Source organism: Amblyraja radiata, chromosome 17 (genome assembly GCF_010909765.2).
Source record: "Amblyraja radiata isolate CabotCenter1 chromosome 17, sAmbRad1.1.pri, whole genome shotgun sequence".
Taxonomy (NCBI): Eukaryota; Metazoa; Chordata; class Chondrichthyes; order Rajiformes; family Rajidae; genus Amblyraja; species Amblyraja radiata.
Window position 1 is genome coordinate 5345696 of NC_045972.1, and position 18833 is coordinate 5364528.

Sequence of the window (18833 nt, forward strand, 5' to 3'; positions counted from 1 at the left end):
TGTTAAATTTGTGTTGATTGTGTGTTTTTGTCATTTTTTAATTATATGTATGACTGCAGGGAAACAAAATTTCGTTCAGACCGAAAGGTCTGAATGACAATAAACGAATCTAATCTAATCTAATCTAATCATTGTGTGCATCTGCCTGCACTTCCTTGTTCCATCTGAGAGTTCTACTGACGCTGGTGCGTGGTGACGTGTGGGAGGGGGGGGACGCGGCGGGTTGCCATGGCGGCGGCGCCGTGCGTGGTGACGCGATACGCCGGGCGTGTGTGGTGCTGCTGCTACATTGTAGCGGGTGAGTGCGGCTGGATACTAAGTAGCGAGCGCGCTGCTTGTGAATGGGAACCAGCGTCCGCGGGCTGGCCCGGCTGTCCACACTCACTCACCCAGCCAGCAACACCATGCTGCCAGCTCCCACCGCAGCTCACCACCCCTAGACCTGCCCTCTCCCCACCCACCCACCCGCCCGCCCGCCCGCCAGCCCACGGCAACCGGCAGCCACAATGTCCAGGAGGAAACAGAGTAACCCCCGGCAGATTAAACGTGAGTTTGTCGCTTCCATTCTGTTCTTCTGCTCACTTCACAAACTCTCTTTTCTCTCTGTTTCTTGCTGTCTGTCAACTATCACAGCGCCTCGGCGTCTCTCTTCGCTCTCCAACCTATTCCGTTTCCAGGCAGGTGTTCAGAAGTCAGTTCTGAAGTAGAAAAGACAAGATTTGTTTTTAAAGCGACCGATCTCGATAGAGAAACCTAACGCAAGCTAAAAAAAATATTAATTGCTCACATTTACTTCTCCGGCGTTTTAAATCGATCGCAATAACAAGCGGCGGGTCATGACACTAGATTCTCCCATGTTTTAAATATGATTTTAATTTCATTTCTTTCAAACTGCATTTTTTCTGATGACGACTTTTTTTTTCTCTCTGGTGGAGGAAGCATAGAACAAAAGTGGAGCTTGTTTGACTGTAGACTGGTTGATGAGAAAGCGCGATAAGCCGGAGGCTTGATCTAGGTCCTGATATAGATTGCCAAATGCGATAACAGTTCTTATCAGTTCGAACCAGACCGGAGAGGTACCGAGTGGGACGGTTGTGCAAATACAAAGAAATAAAAACGCGAAAAACAAGCCTGCTGATGAAATCGATTCCATCGTTAAGCTATTAATGCCATTGATTCCTTTAATCTAAAATAGAGAGCTCGATCAAGTGTTAAGAGGAAAGAAAGACATGGAGGGAGCTTAGATTTTTAAATATATATATTAATGCACCACCTGAAATTAGACAACTCAAAATTTTGACTTGTTAATTTTCTTAGGTGCTGTACAAATTTTGACTGCAAGGGTGCCGTCTAGTTAGGATCCAGGTAACGGTTATTTATAAGGGGGGGGAAGTTGTATTGATGTAGCGATATGGAAAATTAGCTATGGGTTATTACGTAACGTTGGTAATTTATTAAGAAATGTACTTTATGAAAGATAAATAACTTAGATTCTGAAGCTGCAGAAGAACGCACTTAGACAAGGTTTAACGTGTAGTAGATCATTTGGTTTGAATTGCACACTCGTCAGGTACTGTAACTTTGTGTTTCTTCTCCAAATAAAGTTTAGTGGTGATCAAGATTATGTCTGGTAAAAATAATCTTCCAAGATGCATGAACTGAATTTGCTTTTAACTGTTTACCAAGACGGGGATAGATCGATAGATAGGAGAATGTTTCCAAACCAAAAATTTCGCGATGACTATAAATCCGATTAGTTTATGTTTGTTAGTGGTCCGATTTCAATGGAGTGGACACGATTTATGTTATGGTCGGTTTGATTCTCAAGAGAGTGTGGCAGTTGTTTTACAGACTAATAGAAGGATCCGTACGTGGGAATAGGCTATTCGGCCTGTCTAGTCTGCACCAGCTTTAAGAACAGCTAACTAGTCCCTTTTCCAGAGAGTTCTAAATTAATTCCCTTCAGATAATTTCCCCTTCAGAATGCTACAATTGAATCTGCCTTCATTTCTGCCGCTGGTAGTGCATTTCAGGCCCTGACCTCTCTGTTCAAAGCAAAAAGCGACTTAGTGTCACTCTGGGCTCTTTTACCAGTCACCAACATTATCTGGGCCCTAAGAGTCACAAAATATGCTGGAATCTGGAGCAAAGTTTTTGTGCTCTAGTTCTGGACTTCTCTGCTCTGTCTATTCTGTTTATGTGCTTAATCATTTAAAACATCTTGCAGATCTCATCTCAATCTGCTTTGTGTCGAGGCAAATGACCCCAGCTTTTCCACTCTGTACACTCAACTATGCCCCCCCCCCATCCTTTTAAATTTCTGCTCTAGTCTTCCCAAATCCTTTCCTTCCTTCATAAAGTGTGCCCTCATGATTGCTGCAATATTCCAGTAATGTTGAAGCTTTATTTGGGCTCATCCTGACTCCCTTGGTGTTTAAGGATTCCGATGGGCCATGCATTACTTTCGATGGACCAGAACTCCCAAATGTTTCTCTTCTATCACTTTCTGAGTTGTGCTCTCTCTAGTTTATCTTGCCTGTTCTCATTCTTTCCAGTAAATTGCAGTACCTCAAATTGCTCAGCATTAAATTTCACTTGCCACACTTCGGCCCATTCCTCCACCCTGATTATGTATATAAAGAGCAGTATTATTTTAAACATGTGACAAAAGTTATCCATGTTATTTGAAAAGATTCTTAACAGCTTGCAGTTTTGAGGGTTGAGTGGTGATGCTGCCATGCTTTATGAAAATGCATAATCATGCCTTTTTATATCGATGAATAAGTCAATTTAAAACTGGATTTGAACAGCTTGCCAGGGACCAATACAAGTAAATAAAGTGTTGCAATCTAATGACAGTATACTTTCAGACATCCATAGGGAATGAGGAACTTGTGTGAATTTGCCGGTTGCAAAGGAACTGTTCTGGGAAACTTACTGTACATTATACACTTGCAATTTATGCAGAAACCGTTAAATAAGTTGTCGAACTATATATCATTTACCTTACTCTTTTTGCACTGCAATTCTATATTTTAAGGCTTAACAGTACAAATGTAAAATACAGCAAAGATAAATCAAATGAATGTATTAACTGTCTCATGAAGTGTCGAATCTTCAAAGAGGATGTTTTTGCTAATCAGCCTACAAATACAGCACCCTTGTATATAAATATAAATAAATAAATAATGTGTTTTGCACATTTTGTGATAAAAATTGAAATATTCACAGATAATTTTGTTGATTGCATGAGAATTATAGGTGCATAAATACCAATAAACAAGTTTACTGTATATCCTTATAAAAAGGTTGTTTTGGAAAGCAAATAGTTTGACCCTTCTTTGGACTTCAGTATCATTACAATTTGCAAATTTCTGTGCACATGTGATGTAAACTGAGGTCTGATGCTAAAACTGTCTGATAATTTATTGTTAAAAAAGTGTAAAATTAGTGAAGTTGTTCCTTGTTTAGGTTAAATGAGTGTGAAAATAAACAAGTCTTTTTACAAGCATGGGTTTGTGCTGATTTGTGAAATGTCTGTTAACCACAGATTATCGGAATGGTTTCCAAATGTCCCCAAAGCCCCAGTAGATTTTTAAATAGCAGAAGCTATGGTAAAACATAGAAGCTGATGAAGATTATTTTAATATTCTCAGCTGCTTGAACATACATGCTTTTTGTGCAGGTTGGCTGCTAGATCTTAAAGACCCATGCTTGAAATACAGTTATTCTCTGGCACAGCATGGCTAATGTTAAATGTTGTTTGGTAGGCAGGGGATGTTTATTAGTGCACCGTTGATTGGGTTTTTTTCTTGGTTTGTGTCTGGAATATTCATTCTCTGCTGTCGCTGAGGAAAATACTTGCTCTTAACTGTGTCCTTCAGTGAAAATAATTTAATAATAGCTAAAGTTACTGTTTATCATTGAGAAAATATTTAATAAATATTCACTACACAAACTTTGTTTTAAAATTAGAATATCTTGTATCAGCTACATTTGTGAAAGCAAAGAATGTAATGTACTTGAGATCATACGTTCTTTATAATTCTACAATGTGTCCTTTTAGTTCCCCCCCCCCCCCCCCCCCCCCCCCCGTTTTATTGCTTTGTTCTTTTTGCATCATTTCCTTCTGTGGTCTATTATCAAACATAGCAGAGTACTTGGTTGCTGTCCTTGATTTCCCCGAATCTTTATTTTTTCCCCCTTTTGCCTAATTGTTTTCTCTACCAGGTATCTTAAAGGCATTCTCTCCGTTGTTTTTAAACTGTTACTATTTATCCTTTGTATTCCCTTCAAGCATACTCTCTCTTTAATAATTCCCTCCCCCCCCCCCAGTTATTTTTTTTATATAGAGAATGTGTTCTTATATATTTTTCTCTTCCTTTGTCTGTGCAGACCTCTCTGTTTTCACTCTTTGTTACCTTTTACCAACGTTGCTTTTCCCTCTCTGAGCTGCATAACACACTCTCAGTGAAGGCCTCATGGGCAGGTTTGCTATATGATAATGCAGAAAGTTGAACTGTCCCCATTACTATGAAGCGATGGTTGCATTGATAAACTTTGATAATGGTACAGATAGCAAGTACTAAGCGACCAATGGTCGAGCCTTGTCCTCCATTAGCATTCCACTCCAGTAATCTGCACAGCTCTGACAATCACTTCTCCATTTCCACTCCTCCAGTAGATAAGAATGGAAATACTGACTTCATGGGAGCTGATTAGGGTGTCTGGATTTCTCGATAATACCTTGATAAATTATGTTTCTTTTTTTTTTTTAAAGGGGGAGAGTTAAAACTTCACATCTATTTTTTTTCCCTCTCAATGTGTTTTATTAAAGGAGCTTCCAGTCCGGTTGTGTGAAAAAAAAACTGTGATAAAAAGCAAAGATAAGGGTTGGACTGTTTTGTGTAGGAGTGCATATCAATGTTATCTATCTTTTTTTCACTTTACTGAGCAGCCTGTTGTTTTTAGCCTTATCACACTCCACCAAAATGCCAGGGAGAAAAAAAAACTGCCTGGATTATTCATTGCCTGATGATAACATTTTTTTAAATCTTTTTTTTACATAAAATTAAATTTTTCAAATTGGGTTTGAGCAAACAAGGTGAATGTTCTTGCAATAAGATACAGCATGATTGACTGCCTGTCCACAGCAGGATGAACACACTGGCCTCCGATGCCTTTTGTGTAAAGAAAACTATTAATTTTGTACTGCAATTGCTAATTGAGTTCGAGCTCAAAAAAAAAAGAAAACTGAAGATTTGGAATTTTTCCGAATAAACATGGTTAGGACATATGTTCATCCGGCATTTCTACCTTGACTAAACAAATTGGTTTCTCATACTGTTTCTCGATAGTTTGCTGTTCAGAGAGGGAAGTTTGATTTTCTAATTGAAGTACGCCCTGTACGCCTCTGATTGTCTTATTTTTCCATGTGGTATTATTAAGTGTTTTACCTCTTTGCTGCTGAAATAACTGATTTCCAACTTCATGAGCAGAATGCTTTTACGTCCTGCATACTGAGTAACTCGGTTCCCTTTCCCACTTGCAACTGGTTTGTCGTTATGTATCTGGCCCTTGTCTTCTGTGGTTATTCATAGTCTAAGGCAGAGCCCTCCTCTTTGCTTTTAGTTGTCGTCTTCCCTTGGAAAGTGACTTAAACAAACGGAAGATGCGTTTGTTTCCATTTATTGAAGCAGAACCAAAATCGGATTTGTGATTGAAAATTGATTTTGGATAAATAAAATAGATTTTTGATGATGTTAGTTTTGCTGAAAATTAAATCAATGCAATTACGAATCTGTTGTAAACAGTGCAATGCTAGTTAAACCATAATGAATATTTCCAGGAAAGCTTTAAATCATATCAGGTTTGTATCTGGTAGGATGATTTCATAGTAAAGTTCTTTCAATTCATTTTGGTTATGACTTCAGTAAATGTCATCACTGACGTAGTCTGGATTAAAAAAAGAGAGATCATAGCAAACATTTAGTGTTGCGTCCACTTGTTGGAACTGTTTGGTTAATGTGAACAAAGTAAATGTATGGAATGTTTAGGAAGGAACTGCAGATGCTGGTTTACACCGAAGATAGACACAAAATGTTGGAGTAACTCAGTGGGACCGGCAGCATCTCTGGAGAGTCTGCAGAACGGTGGCAACCTGAAACATCACCCATTCCTTCTTCACGGAGATGCTGCATGTCCTGCTGTGTTACTCCAGCATTTTGTGTCTATCTGAATGTATGGAATATTAGATTACATCAGGCATAAGGAACCATGGGCAAGTAATAAAACCCATTATCCATATAGACTTTATGTTGTGTTCAACACAGAAATAATTTTATTGGAACCATGTATTTCCTGATCCAATACCATTGTAAGCCCGTTTTGATGAGCAAGATGGTTGTGACCCTTCTTGCCACTGCTGGATATTAATCACCTCAAGTCAACAGGGTAGTGCAGCAGGCTGCTATCCCGCCTCTTTGTTTATGACGATGCAATGACATAGGAGCAAAAGTAGACAATAAATCCTTCTGACCCTGTTCCACTATTTATTTAGGTCATGACCGATATTCACCCCAAATCTGTTTACTCACTTTGGCCTTGTATCCCAGAACAAAAGTCTGTCCATATCTGAGTTCAAGATTGTGATGGGGTTGTCAACAAATAACCGGTCTGACACAGAGGAGGCAGAATAATCTTGTTGTCGCATTAGTGCCTGGTTGAAGCTGGCCTAATTATGTATTTGGGATGTAGTTACAGAACACCAAGAAAATCAGAAACTAATTCTGCTGAAACAATGTGATTTTATGAAATGAATCGCACTTTTAAAATATGCATTTGTTTTTTGAGGATACAAGTAAGAGGGTGGATGAAAGGGACCCAGTTGATGCAATATTCACATATATTGAGGGTAGTATATAGACACCAAATGCTGGAGTAACTCAGCGGGACAGGCAGCATCTCTGGATAGAAGGAATGGGTGACGTTTCAGGTCGAGACCCTTCTTCATGGATAGAGAATTGGTTAACTGACAAAGCAGAATATGGATAATTGATAGTGATAAATTATATCTTGTGTGCAAATTATAATTGGTGAGATGCATAATGAATGTTGGTACTCGGAGAGATCTTGGTGTCCTTGCACAAGAACATCAAAAGGTTTGCATGGCAGTAGTCTGAGTAATTTGAAAGATAAGTGGTTTGTTGGCACGTCTTGTAAGGAGTATTGACTTCAAAAGTAGGGAATTCTTGCTACAACTGTGACAGTGCTTGGGTGAGATTGTGCCTGGAACAATGCATGCACATCGGGCCTCTACATTTGGGCCTGGAATGCAAGCCTATGTGGGGTAAAAATTGAGTAGATTCAGCCAATGCTGGCAGCTAGATGAATGCAAGGTACAGTAATATCATTACAATGTATTTGATATCCGAGGAGGCATGACAGTGTAGACACCATAGGGATGTTTCCCTCGTGGAGAACTACTGTTTAGGGTCCTGGGATACAGGTCATCGTCATACAGCAGGGAAATCTGTCCACCGTGTGCAGGCTCATTAATGGGTACCCATCATATTAATCCCATGTTGCAGCCCAGGGTCCATAACCTTCTCTGCCAAGCTGATTCAAGTGCTTGTCTGGACACTTAACCAATGCGGTATACCAGTAACTCTGCTTCCATCACTCTCTCAGTCACTATTCCAGGTACTCATTATCCTCTTGAGTGGAAAACAAGTCCCTATCAGAATCCCTCTCAACATCTCACGCTTTACCCCAAATCTATGTCTTGTAGTTTTATCTACCTCTGACACAGGGAAAAGAAAATCCTGCAGGCTAGCCTATCTATATTTTATATACCTAAATTATGTCCATTCTTAACTTTCCCATCTCCAGGAAAACAGACCTAGACTCTCCAGTCTTGCCTCATAACTGATACACTCCATTCAGACAGCATCCTGGTGAATCTCTTCTGCACCCTTTCCAGTTCTTTCTGATAGTGTTGGTGCAGAACTGCATCCAGCTGAGGTCTGACCAATGTTTCATAAAGTTAGACCATATACCTTCTTAACCACATTCTCTACCTTTGCACTTCTATACAATAGTCCCCTATACTCTATACTGGAGCGCTATGAATGCTGAGTCATGAGTCAAGGCTGGGAGAATTTTGTTTTGGCAAAAGAGGATTCTGGATGTTGCAGGTAACAGGAAAGAAAGAAAGTTTGAGGCCAATGTTTAGATCACCAATGAGTTTGCAGAATGGTGGACTTGAAGGCTACGTGACGTAATGCTATTCCTGTTTCCTATTCCTTCTGATTGGCATTCAAAATCAAACCATATTGCCAAAGGAAATGGAATATTGTGCTATATTCCAATTGTTATTTTGAAAGAAAGCATTCGGAGACACAACAGTGTTTTAGACTCCAACCGAGTGCAATTCAGTTTTGGGAACTGAATATTTCTAAAATTGATGCAATGTCTGTTGCACTCCTAGGGCAAGTTTACTATGGATAAGCTGTCAAAACAGAATTCTCTGCTTCAGCTACAGTGTAGACTGTTCTGCATCAGTTGTATTAATCTATTTCAATTGTCATTGTGATGTTACCACTCAATGAAAATAAGTTGTTTTTTCAGAACAACTACATTTGCACAGTATGCTCTGAACCATTGTCTGAGTGTTAAGGGCCTGTCCCACCAGCATGCGACTCCATGTGGCAAGCGCGACCTAACGTGGTCGCTTGAGCCGTACGGCTCGCGGGGCCGGTCCCACTTCGATCGCCGGAGCCGTGGAGTTGTGCGGAGATGGTCCCGACATCGCACAGGGCTCCGAAAAACTGACCGTATTCAAAGATTCCGCGCGGCAACGGCCTGCCGGCCCGCAGCCACCTCGACGCCGTACGCACCGCCTCGACGTCGTACGTCACGCGCGAACTTCCCGCGGACTTCGCTCGAACTTCATGTCACTCACTCGACCTCCGCACGGCCCCCGCTTCTGGTTTGGTCGCGCTTGCCACATGCAGTCGCATGCTCGTGGGACAGGCCCTTTTAGGTCACGCTTGCCGCATGGAGTCGCATGCTCGTGGGACAGGCCCTTTAGTCTTTAAAACCTAATAATTGTCCTGTCACCAGTGGTGGACGCACAGGCTTGAATGAGCTAATATAGGAAGGAAAATCCCAATTTAAAATCATAGTGTGTAGGAAGGAACTGCAGATGCAGGGACAGGCAGCTTCTCTGTAGAGATGGAATGGGTTAAGTTTCGGGTCGAGACCCTTCTTCAGACACTCATAGTGGATGCCTTAAGCTGGATTAACTCAGCGGGACAGGCAGCATCACTGGAGAGAACAAATGGGTGACGTTTCGTGTTGAGACCGTTCTTCATGGTCTCGACATTCTGAAGAAGGGCCTCGACCCGAAACGTCACCCATTCCTTCTCTACAGAGAAGCTGCCTGTCCCGCTGAGTTACCCCAGCTTTTTGTGTCTACCTTCGGTTTACACCAGCATCTGCAGTTCCTTCCTATACATAGTGGATGCCTTGTTAGCCCACATTTCCTCGCAACCTCTGGAATTGTGTGCACTCTCATATATTCTTGGTTTAGACACAAAAAGCTGGAGTAACTCAGGGGGACAGGCAGTATCCCTGGGTAGAAGAGATGGTGACGTGTTGGGTAGGTTCCATTCAAGCGAGTACTAGATAATAATGTATAAAAAAACATCATGGCAGTGGTGGGTTTTAGAGCATCCCGTCATTCCTAGTGTATGTAAATCATTAACTTCATTAAACATTTCCAAATTTGGCGTGGAAGATATGGAAGTGGATAGGGGCACAAAAAAATGTTGTTTCACATGTGAGAAGACACTTAAGTGAGATATTGTAGAAACTCCAGTGCCTAACAAATTGTCCCAGGACAGAGACATGGTGTAAAACTGATTACAAAAATGTAGTCAACTGCAGGATTGCATTTGGGATTTCACAGAAAATAAATATTGTTTGTATCCAGTGCTTAGACCACAGTAAATAGCTATAGTTTCAGCAGTGCTTTTCTTGAATTGCCACATCTTGGAGATCATCTTTATTTTTTGTTTCTGTCAAGAGTGTTCAATTGTTATATGAAATGTCATCATCGTTGAAAATATTAGCGATGCGGAGGTGCTGGAACAATGAAATTCTTATAGAAGATAGACGCAAAATGCTGCAGTAACTCAGCGAGTCAAGCAGCATCTCTGGAGAGAAGGAATGGGCGACGTTTCAGGTCGAGACCCTTCGGACTGAAATTCTTATCGCTGCAGCTTTATGCAACAACACATCAAATAAGCTGACAATAATAACAGTGCATTATCAGTAATACTGTGTTTTATTTATTGAACATTTTTGTGTTTGTTTCTTGTGTTTTCTATTAAGTACTGTTTATAAACTTGTTGTGATGTTGCTGCAAGTAAGAATTTCATTGTTCCGTTTTGGGACATGTAACAATAAAACACTCGTGACTCTTAACCGCGTGCAAAATGTAGTACATAATGCAATCTGCACTAAGATCGTCGCTGAGTAGTTTGTGGTTAAGGTGGTGCAGTGTAGCTCAAGAGCCCGGTGGTGGATGGGAGGATGCTCTTCTTGAACCTGGAGAAAGGATTCTTATAGAGTTATAGATTCATGCAACATGGAAACAGGCCTTTCGCCCCAACTCCTCCATGTCAACCAAGATGCCCCATCTTAGCTAGTCCTATTTGCCTGCATTTGGTCCATATCCCTCTAAACCTATCCTATCCTTGTCCAAGTGCCTTCCTGGTGTTGTTATTGTATCCACCATGACTACCTCCTCTGACAGCTCATTTCTGAGTGAAAAGTTTCCCCTCAGGCTCTTGTACTGGTACTGGGACAATAATTTAAATTGCCATCGATTATGGTTATGGCCAACTCGCTTCACCAACCACCACCACTACCTCACTGAAGGAGTCAAATCTCTGTTCCCCTGCAAAAACAGCTTTCATTGACTGCAGATTTATGAGTTTGCAACCTGTGCATCTGTTGAGCATGCTGCACTCATTGTTTTGATAATGCACATTATACAATTGCCCTGATCTTTGCCTCCAAGTGTTGCCCACTTCAATTAACATCACAGCTCTCCATTGAAATGAAAACTAAACTGGATTCAAAATAAAAATCAAATTTAGCGTTGGATAATGCCTTTCACAGATGCATTACAGCCAATACAGCAGGTGTTTTAAAATAGTATTCATTCAATCTGACATAATATTCATCTTCTTCACCTTATCCTATAGTTTTGGGCCTAAAATAAAATTCTCAAAAAGAACCATTGCCAAAGAAAAGATTAAGATACCCTGAAGTTTTCTGATGCAAGTTAAACTAAGGTCATAAGTGATAGGAGAAGTAGATAATTCGGCCCATCAAATCTACTCCGCCATTCAATCATGACTGATCTATCTCTCCCTCCTAACCCCATTCTCCTGCCTTCTCCCCATAACCTCTAACACCTGTACTAATCAAGGATCTATCTAACTCTGCCTTAAAAATATCCATCGACTTGGCGTCCACAGCCGTCTGTGGCAAATAATTCCACAGATTCACTACCCTCTGACTAAAGAAATTCCTCCTCATCTCCTTCCTAAAAGAACGTCCTGTAATTCTGAGGCTATGACCTCTAGTTCTAGACTCTCCCACTAGTGGAAACATCCTCTCCACATCCACTCCATCCAAGCCTTTCACTCTTCTGTATGTTTCAATGAGCCCCCCCCCCCCTCTCATTCTTCTAAACTCCAGCGATTACAGGCCCGGTGCTGTCAAACTCATCATAGGTTAACCTACTCGTACCTGGAAGGAATTATATAAGGAATTATAATTAGTATGTAACTTGCAGTTTGGAATTAATTTGAATTCATGTACTCGCTCTATATTTTAATGTAATATTGAAACAGCTGGGCTAGGTGACCTGATTTCTGAAGCACTTCCAATGTGCCACAACTTATCACTTTCCTGTTGATTATTGTTTGCCTCATGTTTTCCTGTTGCTTTCACCTCTATTTTCTATCCTGTTTTTTTTTTTTTTCATTTACAGCATTTTCTACCATATTATAAAGTGGCCATTTACAGTACCTGCTGCTTTTAATCTTTGCTGATTTAATTCAATATTTGAGCTGCTCTTTGTAGTTTGATATACCCTTAACTACTTTTTTTTTAAATGTTACATTCCCGCTGTCTTTTTTTTCCCCATTCCGTTTCTCTTTCTGAAACAGAATGGGAAGTATATTGTGCGTTTGGGGAGCCACATATTCTCAAGTGAAACAATCTATTGTAATCTATCACACTTTTATCTGTACTATCTGAGAACTGAAAATGGCCTGCCCTTGCAATGGCGCCATGCTTGTAAGCTGATAAAGTTACAGAGTTCACGGGTGATGAATGTTAAGTAACTACACCCTCATTAGATAGGATATGGACTTGGCTGAAGTACTAGGTATTTGAAACTAAGCCACTCTACATCTTAATCACTAGCATTCACAGGGCTTCCCTTAACAATAGCCTTCTAACACTGTTGCCTCAGACTTGTAAGAAATGTTTATTCCGACCAGAATGTGTAAATTAATCAGCATATCTATTTGGGGATCTTTTTCTATTTGCTATTTAATCAGTTAAAAAATAAACTAAATGGCTGGGTTGCTATAGATACATGATGGAAAGGTCAAACTGAGTTTACCTTATCATGATACAGACAGTTACTAATTAGAGATAGGTATTAGATTGGCAAAGTCTAACAGCATTTCTACCCACTATCAATGATGCACACCAGTGCAATATTAAAATTATCTACAGCCTCTGAAGGTACAAGTAAACTGAACACACCTAATGTTAGCTTTTAAGTGAGTCATTTGATATGTAAGATTTTAAATTGAGAGATTCCAAGTTACACTTAAAATTGTTCATTACACAACGGGACACTTTCTTGTTTAAACAATATCTTATTCAGTTTTCGTCCTTATACTTCACAGATTGTATCTGTAGTTTAAAATTACCGGTACATCAATTGGAAAAGTGCTTTTAAAAATATTTCTTCCCAATTGTGCTCCTTTGTAAAGCATAAATGGAAACTGTTGCAGATAATGAATGCTGTTTTAAAAAGGTCTTATCTGCATGCCGCTTTTCACACACCCTTATTTTACAAACAGTAAGGTCAATTTACAGAAAATAAAAAGGTTACTAACTTATTGGACTGTATATTTTGCACAAAATGTAAGGAACCATAAAATTAAGCATGTATTTAGATACACTCTCATTAAAGATCTGTGCTATTGATATGAAGCTAGGATCTTGCAATATGTACTGACTTCTAGCCTTTGCCTTGTTCCCAATGACACCTGAGCATGAAGCTCACGTTAATGGTTGGAACTGCCTGTCCATTATGAGGCAATATAACCCACATCATTGTTTTTTGCACAGGGGATTGAGTAAATGGAAACGTGAATGACTGAACTACTAAAATAGGCAGAATACAATACATTTAATTTGCGACCATTACCATGAATTTCAGTTTATAAAATACTATTATTCATATGTACTAAATTAGCTATGTTTTCGTTTTAGTGTTATGTGTATTTGACCTAAAGCCTGGTTTTAATCATTTCTATTAATCATTAATATCTTTTAGCATAGGGTGGAAGAAATATGATTTGACCTGTTTTATTTGTCTACTCTTGTCTGCAGTTTCATATAAGAGTTTTTTTTAATGTAAATCTCTTAATCTGACTGAAGGAAGATCTTTCTTCCCTATGTCACTTTTCTCTTTCTCACAATGAGGGTGATTCTGATCAGAATTTGTCTTTAAGTTATGGAGTTACAAGGGTAAGTTTTTATACTTGGGATAACCTCATTTGCTTACAGTATATGTCAAAATAATTACGATAATAAAATGGAAATAATTATGTTCAAGCATGAAGGATATTACTTGGTGGAACAAAGCGATAGTAGAACTTAAACACAATCTATATTAAAAAATAAGGTAGACAAAAATCTACCTTCGATTTTCCAGCATCTGCAGTTCCTTCTCAAACATTATATTAAAAATATTTGTCTTTGTATCCATTTACATGATGTGGCTGTTGCTGGAAAGGGCAGTATTTGTCACCACTCCAAAAAAGTTGATAAATGTAAACTTTTGCCGATTATTATTTTGTGCATGCAATAACTAGAGTTGAAATGGTAGAGTTGTAATCTCCTCTTTGTGTCTGCTGTTGTTCTTCTGAGTACAATTGCTATGTAGAGAAACAGCTTCAGGATGGTCCCACCTGCTATTAGTTGAAATTTCTTGTTATATTTTAATTTCTTGTCCAAGTTCTTATAATTTGGGTATTTAATTTTTTATAACTTACTCCACCCACACTCCTTCCCTCAATTACACCTCCCTCAATTGTACACTAGTGCACTCGTACAAGCAGTACACTTGGCAGGCTTTGACCTGCTTCCACTTCTCTTTTCCAGCGTTCTTCCCCCTCCTACACAGATGCAGCCTGACCTGCTGAGTTACTCCAGCACCTTGTATTTATTGGAACTTGTTGCGTAAACATCATGTGCGACTTAATTGTTTTTATCTCGTTTGATATGGGAATGCAATGGCTTTTACAAACATCAAGAGGTGACGCTTTCTTTGGGAGAATAAGGGGTATTGGCAAGTTTATTAAAAATAATTTAACACATTCCAATGTACATTTTCAATTGAGTATTTTGCCCTTTTCCTTTTGTAATTAGCAAAAAAGAAATGAATGAGAAACCTATGTGGCTTGTCTGGCGATGTGATAATAACATATGTGAGCTGTTGACTTGTACCACTTATTGAGTGACACAGAATATGTTTTTCTCGATTCTCCTCTAATTCTGCCACCAGTTAAAACTATGCCTCCCAGTTACTGACCTTTCTGCTAGGGAAGTAGTTCCTTCCTGTTGATTTGAGGCCTTCCATAAATTTGTACACTTATTGTAAATCTCCTCTCAGTTTCCTTTGTCTCAAAGACAAAAAAAACCCAGTCTTGATAGCGTCTGTGCGTAACTATAATTCTCCATTATACTGCAGCAGGGCAAGACGCATCTGTGTTGTCTTATCTACCTCTCTTCATTTGCTTTGCCATGTTAACATTACCTCATCTTTGAAATCCATGTTCTCTGCTGCCTTCCCCAAGCCACATTACAAGTTCTATAATATTTCTTAGCCTTCCCCTCTCCACCTCTTGGGTAGAGTCAATACAGTATTCTTAATCTCCACCACAATTCTCTGTCCCTGTCTTTTAATCCAACTGCTTTCTAAATATATAGGCAGTCATAGAGTATGGAAACAGGCCCTTCGGCCCAATTTGCCCACACTGGCCAACATGTCCCAACTATACTAGTCCCACCTGCCTGTATTTGGTCTATCTCCCTCTAAACCTGTCCTATCCATGTACATGTCTAACTGCTTCTTAAACGTTGGGATAGTCTCAGCCTCAACTACCTCCGTTTAGTTTAGTTTAGAGATACAGCGTGGAAACAGGCCCTTCGGCCCACTGAGTCCGCTCCAACCAGCGATCCCACCCACAGTAACACTATCCTTTGCACACTAGGGACAATTTGCATACACCAAGCCAATTAACCTACATACCTGTACGTCTTTGGAGTGTGTGAGGAAACCAAAGGTCTCGGAAAAAACCCATGGGGTCACGCGGAGAACGTACAGACACTGTACAGACAGCACCCGTAGTCGGGATTGAAGCTGGGTCTCCGGTGCTGTGAGGCAGCAACTCTACCGCTGTGCCACCGTGCCGTCCTCTGGCAGCTTGTTCCATACACCCACCACTCTCTGTGTGAAAAAGTTACCTCTCAGATTCCTATTAAATCTTTTTCCCTTCACCTTAAACCTATGTCCTCTGGACCTTGATTCACCTCCTCCAGGCAAGATACTCTGTGCATCTACCCGATCTATTCCTCATGATTTTATACCTCCTATAAGACCACCCCTTATCCTCCTGCGCTCCAGGGAATAGAATCCCAGCCTACTCAACCTCTCCCTATAACTCACACCCTCGTGTCCTGGCAACATCCCCGTAAAAATACTTCAATACAAGTTCTCTCTGTGCTAACTTCTCAGGATCAACATTTTCATTGGTGTTTCTATTGACAGATCTGAGCATCCATGTGTTTTCCAGATTTTTTCATCATGCACATCTCTCTCACTTATTTAGTTTCACTGTTTTTATGGCTTTCAAACCCATCGTAGTATTCCTATAGCTGTTGATCTGATCAGTCATTTACTTCATTTCCATTATGTATCCCTGTATCCTCCAATAAAATTGGTCATTTTGCTTATTTCCCTTCTTTTAACTTGCAATTCATCCTCATAAGCTTTCACAAATTTGAGCAGTTCTGGTTCAGCCATCTACCATGAGGTCTGGGTAGACCACATTAAGTGCCATGTCAATCTATGATTTCACCCTTCCTTCACAACTTCCATTATAATTGCTTTACCGTTGTCATCTCCATCCTCATCTCTCAGAAACAGTTCATATTGTAAGAAGCTTATGTTTATCATTGTCAGCCTGGTTATGACACCAAATAGTTATCCTATTCCGATCTTGACTCCATGTTCATTTTCCATAACCATTCTGTTATCTTTATCCAAGTTGGAAAAGTAACCAAAACAATCATCTATTTCCATCTTATCAATGTGTTGACCAGGGAACTTCAGTTAATGGCTCCAGCAACTGGGGCAATAATCCTTTACCACTCATTATAAGTTTAAACTCTGCTCCCTGTACGCCATCTTGCACCAATCTAACTCGCTGATTACTCTGTTTTGCTAATTCACATTGATTCTCAGTCTTCTAACATATACAACTTAAAATTGTGATCCCCATGCCTGTTACCCTTCTCATTTATGTAGCCCTCTCCATTACAGCCTCTTACTGAAAAATACATTTATATGACTCTTGCCCCGTGGAAATCTGTCTCTAGCCCACCATTGCAGCGATATCTTCAGCCTTCTGGGTCTTAAACTTAGGAATCTAATTAATAAATTCCTATAGCTTTTTGCATCTATAACCATCCTTAACCAATATACCCTTTTAATCTAATCTATGGAGAATTTACTAGAAGTGCACGAGCACTCAACTATTCTCTGCTGATCATAGAGGGCTCATATGGCTTTAAAGGTAAGTCATATCTGACTAATGCAGTTGAACGTTTGAGAGGATGTCACCACTAAGAGTGTGTCCATGAATCTTATCTGCGCAGACTTCCAGAAGGCATGTGATAACATTCCACACACAAAATTGATTAAAAAAATGCATGTGTTTAAAATTCAAGATGATCTTCTGACTTAGACTGAAATATTGTTTGTGCGAATTACGTTGGTACCTGGAATGGATGTGACGAGCAGCTCGCCTCACATCCCAGTCAGGAGTAGCAATAATTTAATTGCTCGGACAAGATGGTTGTAATGTTACTGAGAATATGCAAGTGGACAAAATATGGCAAATAAAGTTCAATGTAGCTGCATTCATTTTAGTTTGTAGTGAAAATGAGAACATATATATTCTATTTGTTTGCCTAATGAATAGCTGGACCTGCATATTTGCATTTACCTAAGATAGACACAAAATGCTGGAGTATTACTCAGCAGGACAGGCAGCATCTCTGGAGAGAAGGAATGGGTGATGTTTCGGGTCGAAACTCTTTTTGTTACACATTAATTAGCACTTACCTGTTTGTATCCTAGGACATCCAGATCCCTCTGCATCTTGCAGTCTCTCACTATGTCGAAAATATTTGTTTCTGCAAAAATGGGCACTTTCATATGTTTTTCCTCATTACCCTTCAATGACAAGATCTTTGCCCACTCATTTAACCTCAACAGCCTTGTGTTTACTTCAGAACTTACTTTCCTTCTTATCTTTATGCCATCAGAAAATATAGCAACCATGTTATCGGTGCTATCATTCATGCCATTTATACAAGCTGTAAGATATAGCTGTAAGCTGAGGCACCAACGCCAACCCCCCATGGAATGCAACTCATTGCATCTTGCTAACCAGAATTGTTTTTCTACCTACTCTCTGTTTCTTGTTGGCCAGCCTAGGATGTATCCAAACCAAAATGTGGCCAACCAAACTGTGAGCTTTTGTTTTCCACAATATTCTTTGATGTGGCTCTTTATCAAATGTCATCTGGAAACCTCAATATAGTGCCTCCAGTGGTTCTTCTTTGTCCACAGTTACTTCTTTGTCCTCAGGCATTGCTATTTCATCAATGGAATTCAATAAATTGGTTCAACATGATTTCCTTTCTGCAAGATCACATTGAGTTTGCTTGATTTTTCAAAATCCACTTCTATAATATTTCCAATAATACTTGATATTCTCCCAATGCCGATTGGCAAGCTACCTGGCTTGTAGTTTCCTGCAGTTACTCTTTGTTTTCTCAAAGTGGAGGGGGTTTCTAAATAATGTAAAATAAGGTCAGTGGTAAAGCAAAGAGATTTGGAAGCCAATGTACACAAATCACTAAAACCAATCAACATTAACTGCCTCCGGTGACCCCTATAATCTTTTGAGACTGTTTGTTCGATATACCATTCTGGTGACCTTAATTCCAAGAATAATTGTGTGGGAAGGAACTGCAGATGCTGCTTTACACTAGGATAGGCCTGTCCCACTGAGTTACTTCAGCATGTTGTGTCTATCCAAGAATAATTGCTGTTCTTCAAGTTTAACTTCTCATTTCCCAATTCTGATGGAAACATTGAGCTGAGACATCAATCCTTTTTCGTGTTTCGTGTTGGGTACTTCGAACATTTTGCTTCTTAT

General features: G+C 39.7%; 1 protein-coding gene across 3 annotated transcripts in view; it reads left to right on the plus strand.

Moving 5' to 3' along the window:
• Positions 1–287: 287 nt before the first annotated feature.
• The window catches only part of zfpm1 (zinc finger protein, FOG family member 1), a 267911-nt gene continuing 249365 nt past the window's right edge, over positions 288–18833 (plus strand). For all 3 annotated transcript variants that reach the window (XM_033035651.1, XM_033035652.1, XM_033035653.1), the window contains exon 1: positions 288–546. In XM_033035651.1, the coding sequence (XP_032891542.1) occupies positions 507–546 (40 nt within the window). In that variant the 5' untranslated portion in view covers positions 288–506. The remainder of the gene's footprint in view (positions 547–18833) is intronic.